This window comes from Biomphalaria glabrata, chromosome 14, assembly GCF_947242115.1.
Source record: "Biomphalaria glabrata chromosome 14, xgBioGlab47.1, whole genome shotgun sequence".
Classification (NCBI taxonomy): domain Eukaryota; kingdom Metazoa; phylum Mollusca; class Gastropoda; family Planorbidae; genus Biomphalaria; species Biomphalaria glabrata.
This window is the reverse complement of record NC_074724.1, coordinates 31,140,911-31,163,692: the sequence shown is the minus strand read 5'-3', so window position 1 is coordinate 31,163,692 and position 22,782 is coordinate 31,140,911. Positions and strand designations below refer to the sequence as shown.

Genomic DNA, 22,782 nt, shown 5'->3' with positions numbered 1-22,782 from the left:
GAGAACATGTCCCGCAAACCTCATACGTCGCTCTCTCACAATCTTAATAAAGGGTCGACTCCCAGTTCGGCATAGGATTTCCTTGATTTAAACCCGATCTCTATAACTGACTACTAAAATCTGTCTTAGCCATCTTTGTTGAGCCACATTTAGTGTTTTTCAATTTCGGCAGATGACTATTCACTACAGTTTATTAAGGGAGCCCTGCCACTGGTAAAATGTGTAACCACTCTTGAATACGCTCTTGGAATTAAGTGACTGTAGTTTGCTTTAGATTTTATATCGAAAAGAGAAGTTTTGTCGTCAAAATCATCTGTTGGGGGTTTTCCACCTCAAGATGCTCTGTAGGGGGATCTTAAACTCAAAACCATCTGGAGGGGTTTTAAACTTTAAACAAACGCCATCTGTAGAAGAGGGGTTTAAACTCAAAACCCCCGATTGGATTGGCTACGCTCAAATAATTTTAGTGTGTAATTTGCTTTTTTTTTAATATTGAAGAGGTATTTTTAGCATTAAACCCCTCTGAATGGGGGTTTAAACTCAAAACCCCTTTTGGCAACGCTCATAGCATTTGGAGTGCGTAATTTGCTTTTTTTCTTACACTGAAGATGTATTTTTTAGCCTCAACCCCCCCCCCCCCCCACGGCGGGGATTTAAACTCAAAACCCCTTTAGCTGCGATCATAGATTTTAGTGTGAGTAATTTGCTTTTATTTATATTGAAGAGGTACTTTTTAGCTTCAAACTCCACTGGAGGGGAGTTTAAACTCAAAACCCCTTTGACTACACTCAAAACATTTTGAGTGTATAATTTGCTTTGTTTTTTTTATTAAAGAGGTATTTTTTACCTTCAAACCCCGCTGAAGTGGGGTTTAAACTAAAAACTAAGTCAAAACCCATTTAGCTACGCTCATAACATTTTGAGTGCGTAATTAACATTTTTTTTATACTGAAGAGGGGGTTTATCGTAAATTTTGGAGGGGGTTTTAAAATCAAAATCTCCCTTAACTGTGCTCTTGGAATTAGGGGATTTTCGTTTGCATTTTTGTTTTGTTTTGTTTTATAGAAGAGGGGGGGGTTAACTGCAAAAACCCCAAGTAGGGGGTTTAAAACTCAAAACCCCTAGTAGGGGGTTGTAAACACAAAACCCCTAGTAGGGGTTTTTAAACTCGAACCCCCCCTGGTAGGGGGTTTTAAACTCAAAACCCCTTGGTAAGGGGTTTTAAACTCAATACCCCATTGGTTGTGCTGGGGCAATTGATGGTTTAGTATTAAAATCTCAACTTAAATAAAAATCAAAGCAAAAAATCATTCACTAAATTCCGATCCCCCCCCTTTCAAGGGGGGGGGATTTCATTTCGGGGGGGGGGGGGGGTTTGAACCCCAACCCCCCCCCCCCCCCTGGCTACGCCCATGAGAGTCGGTATTACCACACATACAACTGCATATGTAACTGGTCTGTACGAATAAAGATTTCATAACTTTCTTTCATATCAGCTCTCAATAGCATTTCAGTTTCATTTTTTTTTTCTTATTTGCTGTGGGTGTAAGTAAGCCTATAGGCTTTTGATTTTACCATATGCTTTAAAATATACTCGAAATAAAAAGTCATTCTTAGAAATTTCAGTTACTCCTATCGTGATGGCATACTTTCCATTTTAAATAGATTTTAAGATATTAATCATTATAGAGTAGCTAATATCGATAAAGAATTAACACATTGTAAAGAGCTATCTCTAAGTTAATATGAATCGTTATAATGTTCCGTCCTCTCGATGATCCTGGGTTCATATCATGTCTGCTGCCATTCCCCAATCGTCCTGCGGGAAGTTTGGACTAGGAAGTAAATTATCTTCAACTATAAAGGAACATCCGAAACATGTAAAACATTTGACAAAATATAATAGGCCTACGTTGTTTCGGTGGCGTAGCTAGGGTGGCGGTCCAAATTTGACAATTTCCCCTGGCCCCCACTTAAGAGTGGCCCTCAAATGAGTGTCCAAATTTTTTTTTACATTAAATATTAAGCCAATGCCATGTTATCTTGGTATTGATGTTGTCATGTAATTAAGTGAACATGTTGCATGCATTCCACACAGTAGACATATATTTATTAAGTACATTAAGTACAAGATGTCTATTATCAAGATGTCGAGTCTCAAAATACAGGGGCCCCTAAAGATACCAAGCCCCACAGGTCCCTCCAATCCCTAGCTACGCCACAGCGTTGTTTAAGATGTTGCAAGAGGCTACTACATTATTAATCAGACTTCTTTTAGATCTTTTCTAATGGTGCAGTTCGGGTATATTGTTACCCACTTCTAGAACCGCTGGCTTAGACAAGGCTTAAAAAGACAAATTAGACTTAAAGAGACACAAACAGACCATCCTCAGATCCTGCATGGGATGTTCGTTTCCGATTTCTCCACTTGCCCATCCACGAAAAGCAATAAGCTATTAGCGCGGGATGTGCCGGAGGGGTGAGGGGAGGTAATCAATAGAATTTCAGATGTCTTGAAAAAAAATAGTTGTCTTCTCTTTACATCCACTGTGCAAAAAGGCAGGAAATGACGTCATTCTCGTGCACCTAATTCCTTTTCCATTCTATTAAAAAAAATAGAATTCAGTTTTCCCTTTTTGCTATTAGTAAACTAAGATTAAAATCCTCTCTCTCTCTCTTTCTCTCTCTCTCTCTCTCTCTCGCTGCATAATTATCTATTTATAAATGTATTTTATAAATCCCAGACGTAACTATAAAACAGAAAATAAGTACGTCACACGCGTTTGATCGAGACCACTCGTCATAAAGACCTCAACACTGACCTGCGACGTCACAACCTGTGGGCAGTTTAGACCAATAGTTCGTTGCCACATCGTGCAGAACAATTGGTCAAAACAGCCCACAGGTAGTGACGTTGTAAGTCACTGTTGAGGCCCTCTAAGTCGAAAGGTCTCGCTTTAATGTGTCCATCTAGTCATGCACATGTTCATCAGTGACTTAACTCTATTAATTTTTGTCTACTCCAGGTGTAAAAACTTTTAGTTCAAGACATCTGAAATTCTATTGATTATTGCTTTTCGTGGGAGGGCAAGTTTTCTATGTCCAAAAACTATTTTCAATAAGCATTAAATTAAATATGTAACTACCGTTCGTTTTTTGGTCGTGGTGGCTGACAAGTAAAGAACTTGGCTTACAAACCAAGAAGTCTCGGGCTCGAACCTTGGTGAAGACTGGGATTTTTAAATTTTGGGCTATCTAGGACGCCCCTGAGTCCACCCAACTGTAATGTACCCGACATTGGAAAACAAAGTCAGTTGGTCGTTGTGCTGATCACACAGCACTCTCGTTAACCGTAAAACCACAGAAACAGGAAAATCTCAATGTCTGAAAGGGTTACTTTAATTTTTTTTTCTGCTGGGGCTACGCGCACCCCCACTTTGGGAAAGACTGACTTACGCAATTAAAAAAAATAGAGTAAGATAGAAAAAAGAAGAGAAAGCGATATGATGCTTACATAACTAAAAGGATCTCATACCTCGAATAGCAACTTCCAGTTTGGTATAGGCGTGGTCAGCTAATGCCATGTGCGGTCCAATAGCGGTCAGTTTGCAAATATACGTTCCTTCAAGAGCAGACGTTGGTTCCGACCAGTTGATAGACATTGTCCAAGGAGTTTCCTAACATTATTTTTTGTAAAAGAGAAAAACATGTTTAAGGCCAAAAAAAAGTGACATTATATATTATATGTTATTATATGTCAAATGTGACGTAATATCCCAAATACAATGTTATTTACAAAAGGTAAATTTTAGATTTGTTTCAAGATTTAGAAAATTTTTACTCTAACATATTATGTGTTTATAGAGATGTAAACGATTCACTTATGTGCGAATCATTAAAAATAACTTATTCTTGTACGTCTGTTCCCTTGTTGCATCAGCTTATAATAAAAAACTAAGAAATTTTGTAAATAGTCTTCTAATAAAATGTTTTGCGTTTTTCAAATAAAGATTTAAGTTATTAAAGAGTCACACAAAAAAAACTGTCATGTTATTAGGACTCTGAAAATGTTATAAATAGAAAGAGAGCAGTTGTAATAGAGTCTACATTGTTGCTCCATTGATTACCAAAAAAAAATGTTTTTCTCACGTCGTCTTTGGAGACACTTCCGGTGATCTTGGCCCTCGAAGTCAGCTCGTCCCTGATTGGCATGGCTCCATGTATGGCGGACAAGACAGCCAATCGTCTTCTGTTCTGACCATCGTGCTTGTCGATCTCGAGGCTCATCGGCTGCACGGTTCCTTTCGAGCTTCGCGCCAGTGCTGCTAAGTTGACGGAGCACGTGATGCTGAAGGTCTCCGTCTCTCCCAGCACGATGGTCTGGGTACTTGATGACAACTGGAGAACCCTCTCTGTTCAAAGAGAAACAGGCTGTTAAGGTTAAACGCGCAGTCTTTTGTTTTGTGATCAAATTTCACATGTATCGATCGAGGTTCCAACCTTTGGATAGTGGGTAAGCATAGAGATATATACGTTTTCTGCCGACTGGAGAGTTTCATGCATAACGGGGAAACTATAAATAGCATAGCTTCTTGGTGTCTCCGGTGTATAAAATACAGGAAGTGGTGATGGAAAAGTTGTTTTTTTAAAAGGTGAATGCACAGACCTATATAAACTATATCTAGACTGGACATGGATATCTTTTAACACTACTAAAAATGTGAAAAACTTCAAAAAGCTGAAACAAGGCGTTGTTTTGTAAAACAGTTATCTTATCTTATATAATACAGACGTTACTTCAAAAAATAAGATGATTCCGTCCTACGCGTCATGCATTCAGTCATACATATTAACCAATGACTAAGTAATAAGAAGTAAGGTTGTTGTTTTTTTTCAACCCTAACCTATGTAAAATATAATTTAATGTTTAGATATAGATTTAATAATTGAACATCGAAAAAGCGCTCTTTTCTCATAGTAATTATTTTGCAATTTTTAGATACATAATTAAAAAGATCTAGGTAATCAATCTATTCATGGGCGTAGCCAGGGGGGGTTCTTGGGGTTCAAACCCCCCCGAAATGAAATCCCCCCCCCCTGCAGGGGGGGGGAACGGAATTAAGTGACTGATTATTGCTTTCATTTTGTTTATTTTAGGTGAGATTTTAATACTAAATCATCACTTACCACAGCACAGCCGAGGCAGTTTTGAGTTAAAAACCCTCTACCAGGGGGTTTTGGCTTTAAATCCCCCTACCAGGGGGTTTTGAGATTTAAAAAACCCCTATCAGGGGGTTTTGAGATACAAATCCCTCTACCAGGGGTCTTTGAGTTTAAAACCCCCTATAGGGGGTTTTGAATTTTAAACCCCCTACCAGAGGTTTTTGCAGTTAAATCCCCCTCTTCTATAAAACAAAACAAAAAAAATGCAAACAACAATCCCCAGATTCCAACAGCACAGTTGAGGCAGTTTTTGATTTTAAAACCCCCTCCAAAATTTACGATAAACCCCATCTTCAATATAAAAAAAAAGCAAATTACACACTACACACTCAAAATTCTATGAGCGTAGCCAAAGGGGTTTTGAGTTTAACCCCCCCCCCCTCCAGTTGGGGTTTGAAGCTAAAAAGTACCTCTTCAATATAAAAAAAAAAGCAAATTACAGACTATAAAATCTATGAGCGTAGCCAAAGGGGTTTTGAGTTTAAATCCCCCTCCTCCAGATGGCTTTTTCTTTAAAGTTTAAAACCCCTCCAGATGGTTTTGAGTTTAAAATTCCCCTGCAGAGCGTTTAGAGATGAAAACCTCTCTCTTCAATATTATTTTAAAGCAAACTACAGTCTCCAAATTCTATCATCGTAGCTAAATGGGGTTTTGAATTAAAAACAAAACAAAAAAACTCCAGAGATTTCTTAGTTTAAAACCCCTCAACAAATTATTTGACGAAAAAACTTTCCTTTTCGATATAAAATCTAAAGCGAAATACAGGCATGTGATTCCAAGAGAGTAGTCAAGAAATTGAAAATCATTAAATGTATCTCAACAAAGATGGCTAAGACAGATTTAATGAGTCAGTCATAGAGATGGGGTCTAAATCAAAGAAATCATATGCCGAACTGGGAGTCGAATCCTTAGTAAGGTTGTGACAGAGCGTCGCATGAGGTTTTGCCGGACATGTTCTCACACAAAATGAATTACGCAAAATAAGAGTTGCGGAAACAGCTTGCCGGAAAATGCGCTGAACGGCGCGCGAGGGTCTAAGTCAGTAAGAATAGCACATTAGGTTTTTGAAATAAAACTTTTTAATAGCAAGATAATGCACTGTAGATACCTCAGAATATGCATTTTGTTGGCTTTCAATACCAGAAATAGTGCTCGGCGGCGGGGCTTCGCCCCGCGATTAGGGAGCGCTGCGAACTCCCCCAGACCCCCTTGCTAGCAAGGGCGGGGAGTCCACAATAAACAATAAACGTCTTCCGAAAGGGTCAGAATGTAATAAAGATTAATCATGTACACACACACATATATAGATATATATATAATTTTTTTCCGCGGGGGGGGGGGGGCGGCCGGGGGGGGGGAATCCCCCCCCCAAAACCCTCCCCGAAAAAAAATCCTGGCTACGCCCATGAATCTATTTAATTGTACTTTAGATAATTCATATCAATAGATGTGAATTATTTCGATCTAGGATTTTTGAAACATTATCTCAATGGAAACTAACAGGAAATGGCTTTATTTCATATATTTTTGCGTGAATAAATATTTCTGTGATTAATAGCCCATTCTATTGAAATCCGAGAAAATGGTACTGCATTATTTCTAAACTTTGAAAACTAAAGATCTAAGACAGAAAAAGATCGATTTTCCTATATTCGGGACCACTTCCCTACAACTTGAAAGATAGCTACGTAGTCTACATAACAATATATATATATATATAGGCCTATATATATATATATATATATATATATATAGATTATCGAATTTAAAACAAAAACCGTCTTTATAATTTTCAGTAAAATTAGGATTGTTTGTCTAGGCATTATTGTATGTAAATCAGCAATGTCATTAGAGAAGGTTGAAGAACTGAAGCCAAAATAAGCTTTATTTGTATCTCTCATTCCTCTATGTTAACCTATTATTTAAACAACCTTTAGGCCAGATTTGCGTTAAAAAAAAACTGTTAAGAAATTTAAATGTTGGGATAATTCCTCGGAACTACTTGGCAATTGCTTGACATTTTATTGTCTCGAGGACTTTAATTAAGGACATTCGCCCAGCAGGGCGCAGACAAAGAAATGCGCTGACAAAAAATGAGGGCTAAGTAAAACACTGGGGCGGGGGCGCTTGTCAGAAGGTAGGAGAAACAAGTGTTTTATTTTATTTTTATTGTTTTATTGTTTGACATGTTTGGATGTTACTTCATAATTAAAAAAAGATAATAACATCGTAGCACAAACCTCCCGCAAGATGGGGATGACAGAGAGAAGGGGTTTAAACCCGGGACCATCTAGAGCGATTAGAACTCGACCAGTCAGCCACGACTGGAATTTTTTTTTTATTGTACGTATTGAGAAGAAAATTGCATTAACGTTTACAAAATAATTAAAAAATAAAATAATGAGAGTAGTGATACTACCCGAAAAAAAAAAGAAAAAAAAAAGGGGGGGGGGGTGATGTCTTACAATTGGTGCCAACGTTTCCACGGGCCGGACGTAACCACGTCAAAGCCGGATCTGGCCCGCGGGTCGTATTTTGGGCATCTCTGGCTACGACTAACGTCACCTCATAACCTTCTTATCAGATGAAACGAGAAGGTGATACAAGTCTGTCTCTTCAAGAAACGTCGTGACAATAATAATAATTATTATAATATTCTTATTAATAAAAAAATATTGGGATTGACCTTTTTTTTTTCACTGACAAGACGGTGGATTTCAATCGCCTAGATACTCTGTTTATTGATTTTGAAAATTTCGCTACCATCATCACCATAACCGTAGCCTGGCATGTAGCGAAGTCATACAGTATATCATTAAACTTATGTTTCCTACATAGATTTTAACCTTTTTCTCTCATAGCTGACGATACCAACGTTGATTCCACCAGAATGTTGTAAATAATTACGGAGAGAAAGAGTTAAAAATACCACTACCATCATTGACATTGCAGCACTCTCACAATATAGGGAAAAAATGAAATAGAAAAACTAACAGAGTAATTATGTATAAGCATAGAGATGTATGTACGATGGAAATGAAATAAAATAATGTTATACTTTGTTGTTATATCAACCGAGGACACAGTGACAGCAAACCTAACAAACACATTTGAAGCCATAGAGGGCCGGCTCTAACAATTGATGGGCCCTATGCGAAACAGATTGCGCGGGCCCAGTCTGGGTAGGGATAAGGATAATAATTAAGATTTTATATTAGAAAATGAATTATTCTTTTCATTTTATTCATATCTTTACTAAGTACAAGATCACCATAAAATTAACTTTACGAGCCTGGCATGTAGCGAAGTCATACAGTATATCATTAAACTTATGTGTCCTACATAGATCAAGCTTAATAGCAATAGCAAAAATTGCCTAATTGTTCAATCTATCTTCTTGAATTGTTCACCCCGAGTAATTGAATGACAGCCCAATATGACAATTTTGTCTATTTTTCATGAGATTGTTATGATTTCAAAAGATCTCAACGAGCTGGAAAATCAGAAGGACGCGGTAACTCTGTAAAATAAGTTCTAATGATTTAATTTACTAATTTACACCTAGAATTAGCGCGGAGCCTATGAAAGTGCGGGGCCCACAGAGGCCGCATAGGTTGCAGCGGGCCTAAGGCCGGCCCTGAAGCCATGTATGAAAATCTTCTAAGAGCCCTTTAAGAGCACATCTGCCAGATTATTGAACTACCCTTGACCCACAATACTTGCGCAAGGATTTCTCCCCTTTCAAAGAACCATTGTTATTAGGCCCTAAATGAAGACACTGTCTTGGGACCAAAACAGACAGATCTCGTGTCTTTTTGTCTTTCGATCGTAAGGTCTGAAAGGAGTCTGTGCTTAATGTTTTCGTGTCTTTTTGATAGATGTGGTCTTTAATTTTGCGAGGTTTTTACTGAATTTTGTTTACAACCCTGTAATCTTAAGCTTCTAATGTTATTGTGACTGCTGGCTAAAATATAGTGATTTGTGTAGGTCAAGGATGTTTGTATTCCTGTGACGTATGCTACGAATGTTTACATCCCTATGATATATGGCACGGGTGTTTATATTCCTGTCACGGATGTTTATATCAGTGTGATGTATGCAACAAATGTTTCTATTACAATGATATATGTAACATATGTTTCTATTACAATGATATATGTAACAGATGTTTCTATTACAATGATGTAACATATGTTTCTATTACAATATGTGAAGGATTTATGTATTACTGTTTTGCATGCCACGGATATTAATATTCCTACTATGTATGTCACGGATTTTTGTATCACTAAGGCTTGATTCTCGAGTGTTTGTATCAGTATCCTATAAGGGATTGGGTGCGCTGTCTTTTTTTTGTTTATCCTTGCAGTTGTATTAAATTGATAGATCTATGTATATTTATATACAATTTTATTGTAACATTTTCTTAGTTTGTTGTTGTCTACGTTTACACAAATGATAGCCCACTATTTGTATATCTTCAACAAAATGCTACTACTTAATTCCCAGGTCTGTGTCAGGCTAATCACGTGTCCATCTTACGTCACTTCCTCGTTGAGATTTAGATTTTCTGCATGTCTGTCAATCCACATAACGGTCAATCCGTTGGTCACTCCAAAGTACGCGTGTTATTACATTTCAACACGTGAGTTTATTAGATTATTTCCCGACAATTTCGATGTCCTTTGATTTTTAATAGTACATACCAATTATTATATTAAACAGTGTCTGGGACAGTCTGGGTCCTGACCTATATCAGATATCGATATTTGGTCTACATCGCAGTGTCAAGAAACTTGAGAATGTATGGTCTGCTTGATTCAATTATATTTTTTAAGACTCAAATATCAAAACTATATAAAAGTATATTAGTTGAGGCCATAAAGTACTGGATTTTATCACATTGATGTTGGACATACAAGCAAAATAGAAAGCTGATGGTCTAAAGAGGCTGTTCCCACAGGTTGTGACGTTGCAGGGCAGTGCTCAGGCCCTTTATAACGAATGACCCCGATAACAGTTGCAGGTACACAGTACAGAATACCTTGAATCATGAATCACTGTTTAATGCATAATACCCTAGCTCATAAAGTACTTCTGGATAATATGTGGAACCATAGAATAGTTATTGGTTTCCTGAAGTTCTGGATATCACTTTGCGTCATAAAGTGCCGAATAGTACTTGGAGTAATTAAGAATTGGATCTTTATTGGGATATTATTTATTTCACTAAACATTGGACCCTTGTAAGAGCCTTGATTTCCTCTGTATGAACCCACGTTTTACCTTTACATTTGCCCTATCGATCGCAAGGTCTTAAAGGGGTACATTTTTTTTTACTTTTGTTGCTAGCCTCCTTCAGGTAGAACAACTATGGTTCCTCTCGTACACTTTTTCATATGACTGTGAAGCCCTATTTTAGAGAGACACTCCCGTCCACATATATCGCTGGTCAAGGTGGCTTTCACTTTGGTGGCACAAAATATAATAATTAGTTATGAATATTTTGCAAAAAAAAAAAAAGGATTTACGCTTACCATTTTCCCCAGCTGTGATCTCTTGACCAGCTACTTTACCAACTAGTTTAGATTCCTGGTCAGATTCCTGGTCAGACTGATACTGCTCTTCATCCAAATAGACTCTACTGTTCGAATGTATTTCGTCGTAAGAGAACGAGCTCGGGTCTTGGCGATAAATCTCCTTGTCGGTTTTAAGCTTCAATTTGGACTTGAGAATTTCTCCATGGGCTTTAGGCATTTGTCTCTTATAAAAATAAGACTTTCCCCTTGAGGCTTCTTCCCTCTGAATATGTCTGCCACTTAAATAATGCTCGCTCTTCTTGCTCTTGTGATGACTCGTCCGCTGTGGGTAGCTAGAGGAATGTCTTCGCATAGCATTGTGTGGGATTTCAGATTCGCTGTTAAAATTTTGAGACCCCTTCGACAACGTACGCCGAGAGTCTCTACGATCGTTGTTTGCTAATGCCACAAAGCACAGACAGCTAAACATGACCAGCCATCGTGGATTTATAGTCATTACGAAGGTCATCGTTCTGGTTTAAATGTAGCTGAGTATTTCAAGGTCTGTTAAATATATCTCTTCAGATATGACCAATCCATAATCCATTACACATAGAGGAATGTTGAGCAACATAAAATACATTCAAGGCTTTATTGTACCTCTTAGATATAGACTATGTATGGAACATATTGAAACTGCAAAAAGTAGTATGGTTTTCTGGTATTCAATAAGAAAGTATTGTAAAGGTATACACTGAGGGCTGTTATTTGAATTCCGTCACAAAATGCACTTATTAAATAAACACATTTACAGAATGACTGTAATATAATCAGCAAAAAATAATGGAAACAACAGAATCACTAAATGCAAAATGTCTTTAAATCTACTTCTCGACAGAATAAAAAGGAAACAAACTCTGAAACTCAATGCCAAACCTCCATTTCTCTCTTGTATAATAAAGTGATATAATTATGTCCCTTTTTTTTTTAAGCTTCTATAAATAGCTTGTTTGCGGTGTGTAAGAAAGCTCAACCATTGTGGAAATCCAGTGTAACTTAACACAACAGGCTCTTCCGTCTGTCAGTCCTCTAATGGACAAGCGGGAGGGTTGGGGGCACAGGTAGCTTTGAGACACAGGTAACTTTTACTATAACTGTCACGAGAAACGTCCAACTTTAGTTTTGTCAGTTAATTAATAGTCCGCATATTGGAGAGAAAAAAAGAAAATAAGCTTGACATGTTGAGTGAACAAATAATAGTGTTGATTTACTCATTACTCAGAGTATAAAGAAACGAGCAAAATTATAATAAAATTTAATATATAACAAAAAGTAAAGCTTTTCTAAGAGAAAGAACTTCGTACATACAACCATATCTCTCAATAGAAGTTATTTCTCTTATTCGATAATACAACAAAATAATTAATTATCAAAACTAATTGACTAATTCGTTATTTTTCGTAAATAGATCCATGTTTCTCCAGGTACATTATGTATATTTTTAAGTTTCAACTTGATCCGAGACTGGGTTTTATAGAAATAAAATTAAACAAAATAAAAATAAAAATGATTTAAGGGACGGAACCCTGAATATTTAGACATAACTGCGTATTTTTACAGAAGGATTAATTTTCCTTATTAGTATGAAACAAAAGAATAAAAAATCAATAATTAATTAACAAATTGGTTTATTTCTTTGATTGATTTATATCTTGTCAGTTTCAATGAATAATTGTGCACAGTTTTAACTCTTTCTCTCTGTAATTATTTACCACATTCTGGTGGAATCATCGTTGTTATCGTCTGTTAGGAGAGAAAGACTTAACTTGATCCGAAATGGGAAATGGTAGAAAACAAATGTTCAAAATTTTACCAGACAGACGGACAGACAGAAAGACAGACAGACAGATAAACAGAAGTGAGTTGATATACGCTTGGTAAAAAAAGCTACAAATCTAACAGAAGCTTAATGTTTGGCAGTAAATGTCCGCATGAAATCCATTTTGTTGCCTCCATTTCGCCATAACTGGTATAGAGGAAAGTAACTGGCAGCAGACAGAGACAGTTGGAGAGCTCTTATAAAAGCCGCAGGACATACATTAGCTACCCCCCATCTCCAACTCTAGTTAAAGACAGGTGCAGATGACAACAAAAAAAAAGACACCCTGCGGACAACGGCTTTGTCTACATGAGAAGCATAAAAATAGGCAGGTCACAGTCATGTTAAACACTGTATATGTTGTTTCAGTTGCAATTAAAGACATTGCATTGGTTACATATTGAGATGAGAGAGAGTGAGAGAGAGTGGTTTTGCTTAGAGGTAAAAGGTGAAAGGTTATGGTTCTGAATCGCCCTCCTGCCACTGGATCCACCCTTCAATTGTGCTCGAAGAAAGAAATTTTAAAATGAAAGGGAGGTAAAGGAGACCTATTTGAAATGAATACAGAAAAAAGAGTTTTTCCCCTTTTATTGTCGTTAAGAGATATAAAGCTGTTATATATATAACTATAGATAGATAGATAGATAGATAGATAGATAGATAGATAGAAAGATAGATAGATAGATAGAATTCATTGGCCTTCTTCAGTCGTAGAACGACTATGGTTCATCTCAGAGCACACTTCCTCATGTGGCTGTGGAGCCCTATTTTGGAGAGACACTCCCGTCCACAGATAACGCAGGTTAAGGTGGCTGTTGCTTCGGTGGTAGAGGAGCTGGCCGTTTTTCGGATTGTACGTTTTTCTTCCTGAGCTGAGACCCATGTACTTTCACTGTCCATAGCTTTCTTGGTCACTGTCTCTCTCCATCTGTTGCGGTCTAGAGCTATGTCTTCCCAATTGTCAGTATTGATGTTCACTGATTTGAGGTCACGTTTTATTACATCTATGTAACGGAGGTGGGGGCGACCAGTTTTTCTTGTGCCAGTCGCGAGTTGTCTATTGTCACAGATTACATTATAGAATTGTTTGTACATTTCACATTTAAAAAGAATATAAACCCTCGACATGAGCCTCGGGATTTACCCCTCAGCACGTCAGGATTTACCCAAGGGACGTAATTAGTATGTTTGAAATCTATTGGTTGATTTGAAATTAAACAAAGACATTTTTAAAAAAAGAGTTAGCGCCAGAGAATTGGCGAGAATAAGAAAGTAACGCCAGTCGAGAAAATATTTGGTTAGTAGACAGTCACGTTTCTGAGAGCTCTGTTTTAAAGCCTTTGTAATATTATGAAGCATTGTTGATCTGTAATTTGTACATAAGCTGTACTTACGTTATATTTAAATAAAGTTCCAGAGTTTTGTTTTATCAAAGAATCATTCATTGTGATTCTAGATCGTCATTTATTCAACTATTTTAATTCAAGTAAAATCCCCGGCATAACAACACACATCGTAACATCGAGACATCTAAATGTTGTTACATCTGGCACCTGTGTTGTTACATCTATAGAGGATGACTTTCGGGATGCGCTTGTCCTCCATCCGGCGAACATGTCCAAGCCAGGGCAAACGGCGTTGTCTGCGGGCTGTAAAGATGCTGGGAATACCTGATCGCTCAAGGATCTCAGTACTGCACACTTTTTCTTTCCATGTGACATTCAAGATCCTACAGAGACATCTCAAATGGAATGAGTTCAGTTTTCTCTCTTGCTTTGCGTAGGTGGTCCATGATTCACTGCCATACAGCAGTGTACTCATAACGCATGCCTTGTAGACTTCCATTTTGGTCACCGTAGTTAGATATGGTTTTCCCAAACTCTTGGCCTGAGTCTAGCGAAGGTCGAGGCAGCCTTCCCTATGCGTTTTTTTAAATCTCTTCTTCTAGAGACAGGTCATCTTGAAATGTGGATCCCAGATAGCAGAATTCGTTTACGGCGTCCAGCTTGTTATCGTCTATGACAGTGATGCTCAAAATACGGCCCGCGGGCCAGATCCGGCACACGACGTGGTTCCATCCGGCCCGACAAAATTTTGGCACAAAGTAAAGAAAATGCCCCGTCCAAAAAAAATCAAGTGTCAAATGTATCTTTACCTATTTTAGGGTCATCAATTTTTCAAAAATTTTTTGTACCATGACCTTTAATATTTGTACGCTCGTTAAATTGGACTCTGAATGTATAATCTACCAGAAAAAGTGAGCGAATCTTTACTTTTGTGGAACATGATAGAAAGCCAACATATTTGATTTGTAAAGAAAGACTGTTTTGAAAAGAAAAACATGTAAACGGCATAATAAAACGAATATGGCGACAGTCTTGATTTAAACCGCGAATAAAAGATAGTTTAACTATGCCTACAGATTGGAGGATCGAAAGGAATATTTACTAAAAGAGAGAATGAGTCTTTGCTAGCTACAACGTGGGGCTCATATTTTAAGGACAGAAATCAAGCCATTTTATGGAGCGTGAAAAAGGAGATATGCTTCAAATGTTTAATTCATTAATGTAAGAAATAGTTTCAATAGCTTCGTTCATGTTGGCCCTCGACGCGAGTGTCGGAAATTGAAATGGCCCACAGGTCGAATTAGGTTGGGCATCACTCTATATAATCATAAAAAGTTTGATCCTAATCACTTAGAATTGACATTTAGGAAAATCATTGATTTTAGGGTAGAGAATTATCTAGTTTGATTTTCATATGCTTGTACAATACTCAGGCAGTATTCCAGATATGGGGTGTTGGGGGTCAGGGATATTTGATATTGTCTTGATTGTTCTGGGGTAGAGGATCCTTGTATCATTTTTCTGTCTCTGGTGGTTTCAAGAGTTAGGTAGTATGTCTTTGCTATTTAATAATATTTCTATTAGTATTGTTATATTTTTGTAAAGTAATTAAGTATAAGTTAATCATTTTTCAATTATTAATGATTTAATACTTGTGAATTATTAGAATTTACAAATATAAATTTAAAAAAAGGCCCACAAAAGAGGCGTATAAAGCAAAAAAAAAGGGCAAAGAAAAGAGGCCCAAGGATTCCTATGATGATAAAGCTAAAATTGAATAGAGGAAATTTCTGAGGTTTCCTTTAAAAAATAATAATATAGATGTCATTTTAATTTAAATACTGTACACATATCACAATCGACTTTGTCATGGTCATACTCTCATTGTTGAAAGGAAATCCCCAATAATATATTATTCTTTAACCAGCTAAGTGAGTTACATTCTTCTGTACTTGTTGTTGTATAGACTCTCTCGCTCTCTCTCTATATATATATATAGATGTTATGTTTTCTCAGAGGTTCTCTGTTGTCTATTTAAGGTGTCGTAAAACTTAAAGAGACCAGGGGGGAGGGCAATATAGCACGCACCTACATATAAACCCCACCTTACATTACAGACACATACTGAGTACAAAATTCAATACCAGTTTCACGCAACCGCATTCGGAGCATCAGAACACATCCACGACCCTAGGGATCCACCGACATTTAGTCACAAGGCATTAGTTCACTTAATACTTTATATAAATAAGACTAAAAACTTCAAAATTCTTTCACGCGACGTCAAGACACCAGCAAACTCATATTCAAGATACTATTTCATAACAAAACACTAGGGCTAACACTTTAAACTGTACAGAAACTTCCACGCGACCCCAAGACACCAACAAACTCATATTCAAGATACTATTTCATAACAAAACACTAGGGCTAACATTTTAAACTGTACAATACTTCCACTCGACCCCAAGACACCAACAAACTCATATTCAAGATACTATTTCATAACAAAACATTAGGGCTAACACTTTACACTGTACAATACTTAAACGCGACCCCAAGACACCAACAAACTCATATTCAAGATACTATTTCAAAACAAAACACTAGGGCTAACACTTTACACTGTACAATACTTCCACTCGACCCCTAGACACCAATAAACTCACATTTAAGGCACTTATTCACAACAAAACGCTAGGGCTAGATTAATAAAACTGTACAATAATTTCATGCGAAACCAAGACACCTCCATAATCTTTTATTATAGATAAAGACGTTACTTTAAAAAGTTACAAATATCTTGACGCGACTTAGTGGTATTCGGCCTTTTTCAATGTCGGCACGAAGAGTAGAAACTCATAAAAAAACTAGATTACAAAGCCAGGCGGCCCCAATCGAATTCACCAATAAACCAGGAATATACAAGTAATGTTTTTTTAGCGGCCCCCGAAAGGGGAAAAGACGCTATTAGTTTTGTGTGGCCTATCTGTCCGTCCGTTTGTCCCGTTTAGATCTCAGAAACTAGAAGAGAAAAAGAAAATCCAACATCATGATATTTTAGATCAAAGTTCTGATGCAACGGCTACTTTTTATTCTTTTCCGAAAATGAAACATCTAATTTTTAAAATAATCTGTGCAAGCTGATTTTTCAAAAAATACACCACTTTTTGAATGAAAAACTTCAGGGGAGGTCATTTTTTTTAAAATGTCACAGACTTCTTTATTAATAAATCAAGCTTCATTCATAGATTTGCGCATTATAAAATAGATTTTCCATTTATTAATTAACTCATGGAATAGAATGCTGTTTCAAATGTTTTTAAAAAAGAATTTTGATACGAACTGCTTATTACTTTTTAGTTTAAAAAATAACGAACTACTTTTATAGCAGCGAATGTCCGTGAATGTAAATTATGTCATCTTGAAAATGCTGATAGCGAGAAACATATGTATTTGGAATGTCCATTATTCCTTAAAGTTATAAGTACTGTAAGGGACTTATTAGAAGCTAACTGTGGCAACTATGTGAATGTTAACTTGTCTATTGTTTTAAACACGCTGCCAAAACTAAAAAATAAAATGGTACATGACCTCAACTTGATTATTGTTTCCGAATACAGGAATCTTGTTTACGCTAGCTGGCTGTACTCTATGAGGATGGAGGGTGGTGCTGTAGCAGGTGGTCCCATAACATTTGTTTTCTTCGTGCTAATAGTCAAGCCATATTCTTTACAGGCCTGGGAGAAGAAATAGTCAAAGAATAATCTAATACTGATAAATAAATGTTTGCGATGGTCTAGCATTAAACCTTGAGGATAGATTTTGTTATACCTTATTTAATATTAACGAAAAGTATATTTTTACTACGTTCTAGACAGAAAATTAAATGTAGTGTAAAATAGAAGTGCTATTTTGGACAATTGGGCGTAATCATTTTTTCTCTTGAAGTAACGTCTGTATCATATAAGAAGAATTATATATAGAGTTAAAATGTGTTTCATAAAAATCCGGATAAAACCGATTTTCGATAATGAGTGATTTATTACCTACTAGATAGCTAGTTTAGTTAGTTGGGTTACGCACTTTAATGTACTGACAGTGAACGGATATTTTAGAAAAATAAATAATTCTAAATATCTTTATAAATTTTAGAAAGTTCTGATTCTTATCACTTTTGAGGAAGAGGCTAAAGAAACATTGTCTCCACGTGTCATTCTAAAAAGTTTAAAGTAAACGAAGATCATTCAGTCTAAGACACTAACTCAGGTCATCATTTTTCAATGTTATGAAGACTGCAGTGTTGAAACTGTTGAGTTGGCTTGGAACAAGATGGCGTTTGTAAAAATTAATGAAGCCCGTGCTTTGACTGAGAAAAAAAGAACAAACTTTTAACTGGAAAGTTTGCGCAAAGTTGCATTGAATATCAAACATATTATTGCACAAATTATATCAGTGATCAATCCTAAGGGACTAAACCACGGGTAGTTCCTTGAAGTACTTAAAGATTTGAAAACAAAACATTCCAATGTTCAATACCACAGTAGTATCCGCTGACCATGCTTGGGCAAGATTTGATTGAGAAGAATGTGGTATCTCAAGGAACAAATTATGTTCCATGAAAGACATTGACAGTGACAAATATTTCTAATGAAGAGTGGAAGACCAGACTTCATTTTTTACATTGGGGGTATTGCATTGGGCAATTTCCACATGAAATGTGTGTGCATGTTAAATCTTTTCAAACAAAACTTTCCCATTTCTTAAGGCATGCAATGGAAAACAGGTTTTGTCATTTTCCTTTGTTGAAAGGTGAAACTATTTCTAGTGAAAGGGCTGAAAAATACAAGACTTATTTCGATTCCTTGATTGTGAATTCGAAAGCAAATTTTTATTTGGTACAAAAGTTGATTCAGCTCCAGAGGACATACCTCCAAGCAAATTAAAACCTAAAAGAGAAGTTCCTGTCAGTTTTTCCGCAAGGATTTTATGGGTGCCAGACGCTGTATTTCCACACTTAAAAAAAAAACTTTCCTGCAAACTTTCACTTTTTTTTTTGGTCTACATACATCTGTGAAAAGTGTTTTTTCCGTCCGAAAATAAACAATAGTAATCACAGGTTGATGCTGACTGACTGTAATTTAACAGCAGTCACGAGGATGACAACTAGTACGCTATCTCCAAAGTTCCGAAACATTATGCACAAGTTTAAATAGTTAAAAACTTCACATTATGTACAACTATACATTTGTGGTCAAATGTTGTGATGTGAAAAAAAAACATACCGGTAGCAAAAATATTTCAATAAATTTCGTAAATTTAGTTTCAGAGATGGCTCTTGCTGTAATTCCACAATTGGGAGTGTTAAAAAATTAAATGTAAATGTACAAAACAGTATAAATGTGAATTAAAAGATATTATTCACAATTATCTTGCGTATTTTTTCTGATTTAGTAATTACATATTTCATAAAAATTTATGCGGCCCCCCATTCCCAAAATTTGCTGAATGTGGCCCTTAACGGAAAATAGTTGCCCACCCCTGTTCTAGACCAACAACAATAAATCTGTGCGATTAATACAAATTTTTACGAATTGATTTTGTTTAACGCTATTTTATGCTTTTAGCTTTCTCACTACGCTATGATCCCATCGCTTATCTGGACCAGTTGGGAAATTGAGGGGGCGGGGTAGAAAGAGATGTCTGGGTGGATTTCAACGTAATTTGTTTTTAAAAGCATTTACAAAAAAAAAATGGGGGTGGAACAATTTGAATTCGAAATCGTAGCTCACTCTTCCTAATTCAGCTTAAACCACCACTTCAGTGAAGTACAATTTCTTTCCCTTGTTCGAGATATTAAAAAATTTAATTGAACACCAATAATTAATTAATTAATTGCAATTTTTTAAAATTGATTCTTGTGTTGTCAGGTAAAAGAAATAATTGCGCAAAATTTCAACTTGTTCGATATTGGGTGTTAAAGAAATAACATGTACAAACTTCTTACCAGGCAGACAGACAGAGTGAGTCGATTGAAGCTTTGTAAAAAAATAATGTTTGACTTGGACCAAAAAATAAATAACGTATGTACTTTTAGTTTGAGGAAATACAAAACCGTGAAAGCTGTTATAGAGAACAAAACCTGATCACCAACCAGATCACCATTGCTCTCAACTGAAGGTTGCAATAGGGTTGAAATGAAGAATCAGCCAAACATGAAATAGATACTAATGTTGTTTTCTTCCTTCTCTTGTTATGTTTAATAGGGATAGAGTGATGACCCCTTTAAAAAAATAACAAACTTTTGACAGGTATATAAAGTACAAAATGTCCCCTTCACCTTAACCTTATCTTATCTTATACAATACAGACGTTACTTCAAAAAAGAAGATGATTACGTCCCACGCGTCATGCATTTAGTCATGCATATTTACGAATGACTTAAATTCTGCCAAGTCACTGGTTTTCCTGGCTAGCTCAGGCAACCCATTCCATGCTCTAATAGCACTAGGGAAGAAGGAGTATTTGTACAAATTTGTCCTAGCATATGGGACGAGGAATGTGCCTTTATCTTTGTGTCTTTTATAGTATTTTATTAAATTTTGTTTTTGTATTTGAAGATTATGGTTCAGTGTTTTATGTATGATTGCTACTTTACTTTTGAGCCTTCTGTCCTGAAGGCTTTCTAAATTTAGTGATTTTACTAAAGGTGTTACTCTAGTCAAATGTGAATATTCGTTTGTTATGAATCTCACTGCTCTATTTTGTGTCTGTTCCAGTTTCTTAATGTTTTCTTTAGTTGAGGGGTCCTCGCCTGTTCAACAACCAGAACACCATTCTTGATTTGTCAACTGCCACCATTCCTCTCTATATTTGCCTAAAGTAGAATCCCTTCCAATGATAAAGCTTGTTCACTTTTCATGTCTTCCCATCGCTTTCTCCGTCTGCCTCTTCTTCTTTATCTTGGTACTGTTCCCTGAAGGAAGGTCTTAGTGAACGCTAAGAACCTTGTGATATAGCTATAAAGTTTTACTTTGTGTTTCCAGCAGTGATCAGCAGGTCAAGGTGGTGTCAGTGATCAGCAGGTCAAGGTGGGGGACCAATAGCCTTTGTGATCCTGTTCAGAATCTCCTCATTTGTGATCTTTTAGGTGATAACTAGTAAACTTCTATAGCTTCTCAATTCCATTGCCAGGATCATTTTCTCTAGTTTTCGCAGCTGGCATCAAGGATTCGCAAGCATACAAGAATGTGGCCTTAGCCAAGGAGCATATAAGTCTGATATTAATGTCGACGTCATATAATTCTGTTGTTGATTTTCTGTGTCCTGTCACTCGTTATTTGCAAGTATTGAAAAGCATAAAATTCAAGTACAGTAGCAAAACTATGTTTACAGACGATAACTATTTCAAAGGGAGGTACAAAAAAACAACAACTAATGAAAACATTGATAAATATGCTATTCAAATCCTCTATTGTTCTGTTTTAATTGACTTTACAAAATACATGTCAACTGCATAAAACGTATGATACAAAGTCAACGAATCTTCTAGTATATTAGCAACGTATTGTTTGTTTTTTGTTATTATTTTGAGATCTACGGTCATCCTGCTGACTGCGTTTTATAAATTAAATTATCATTATTGTTATTATATTGTAAATTCTAAGGTAGGCACTCAACTAAAGGCTGTAGGTAACAATAAACTAGGCATTTATTTACACTGCAAACACTAACAGGCACTATCTCAAGTGACACCAGTCCTTTTCTACATAACTACCAGTACAGACCACCGACACACTTCCCAGTGCAGTCCCAGGTCCTCAACACAGTTCATAGATAGCACAAAAGAACGTCCCCTCGAGTCAAGACAGCCCAGACCTCAATAACTTGCAGACCACTGCAGCCGGATCCATAACAGTCCTTCTTTTTGTCTAAACATGTCTTCCACTACTTGTGTTCAATGGCGCTCTGATGCGCACCATCAGTGTGACTCGGGAGCGGAGTTACAACAATATTTTATATAGTAGATGGATTTTCGTGGTCTTCCGATTTTGAAACACCACGTAACTTAACAATGGACTAAAATAAACTTGTTGTTTTTTCCTCTTGAAATTTGTGTTTCATATATTTTCCTACGTAACATTTGTGAATTTCATTTTCAAAAAAATAAAAATTGCAACCATTGTCATAAAAGGTCAATATTGCTACAAGCTTATCTTTCCTTGGGGAAATTTTTTTTTCCTTTTTGCGTTTTCCAGATCTATTTTTAAATTGAAAAGACCTCATTCATCTTTTAATCTCCATTTTACTAATAGAGAAAACTAACATTACGATGACAAAGAATGAAACCAGATATAGGTTATCATTCAAAAAAAAACAAAAAAAAACTGAAACATGGCAGATAGAAAAACGACACGCTAACATTACCCACAGGTTGTGACGTTGCAGGTAAGGGTTGAGGCCTTCTATAACGAAATGGTTTGGGGTAGGGGAGGTTATCAAAATGAACTATTGCACTTAACTATTGTGTTACAGTGCCACAAGTGGGTACCAACACGTCCTAACCCTTGGTACCTAATTGTCTTTCATAAAGATAATCAGTGATAAGGAAGTGATTCGGTTTAACTGAAACTGAATAGGGTGTTTCATTAATGTATCTATCACGTATTCCAACCGGATCTTAACCTTTTTAAAATGAATGTATATAAGCTTAGATACTAACGTGAGATTTTCTATTCCTACCGTAGCACAAGAGAAATAGTAACTTATAAGTATCACAAGATAAAGGGTCTGTATGAATCACATTTAATTATAC

The 22,782-nt window shown here is 36.4% G+C and overlaps 1 protein-coding gene across 1 annotated transcript in view; it reads right to left on the bottom strand.

Annotated features, from left to right (window-relative positions):
• LOC106068834 (uncharacterized) overlaps positions 1-11,806 on the bottom strand; it is a 28,246-nt gene extending 16,440 nt beyond the window's left edge. The window contains exons 1-3 of the mRNA XM_056011060.1: positions 10,761-11,806; positions 4,150-4,412; positions 3,536-3,677 (exon numbers count right to left, since the gene is read on the bottom strand). Coding sequence (XP_055867035.1) covers positions 3,536-3,677; positions 4,150-4,412; positions 10,761-11,271 — 916 coding nt within the window. The 5' untranslated portion in view covers positions 11,272-11,806. The remainder of the gene's footprint in view (positions 1-3,535; positions 3,678-4,149; positions 4,413-10,760) is intronic.
• Positions 11,807-22,782: the final 10,976 nt, after the last annotated feature.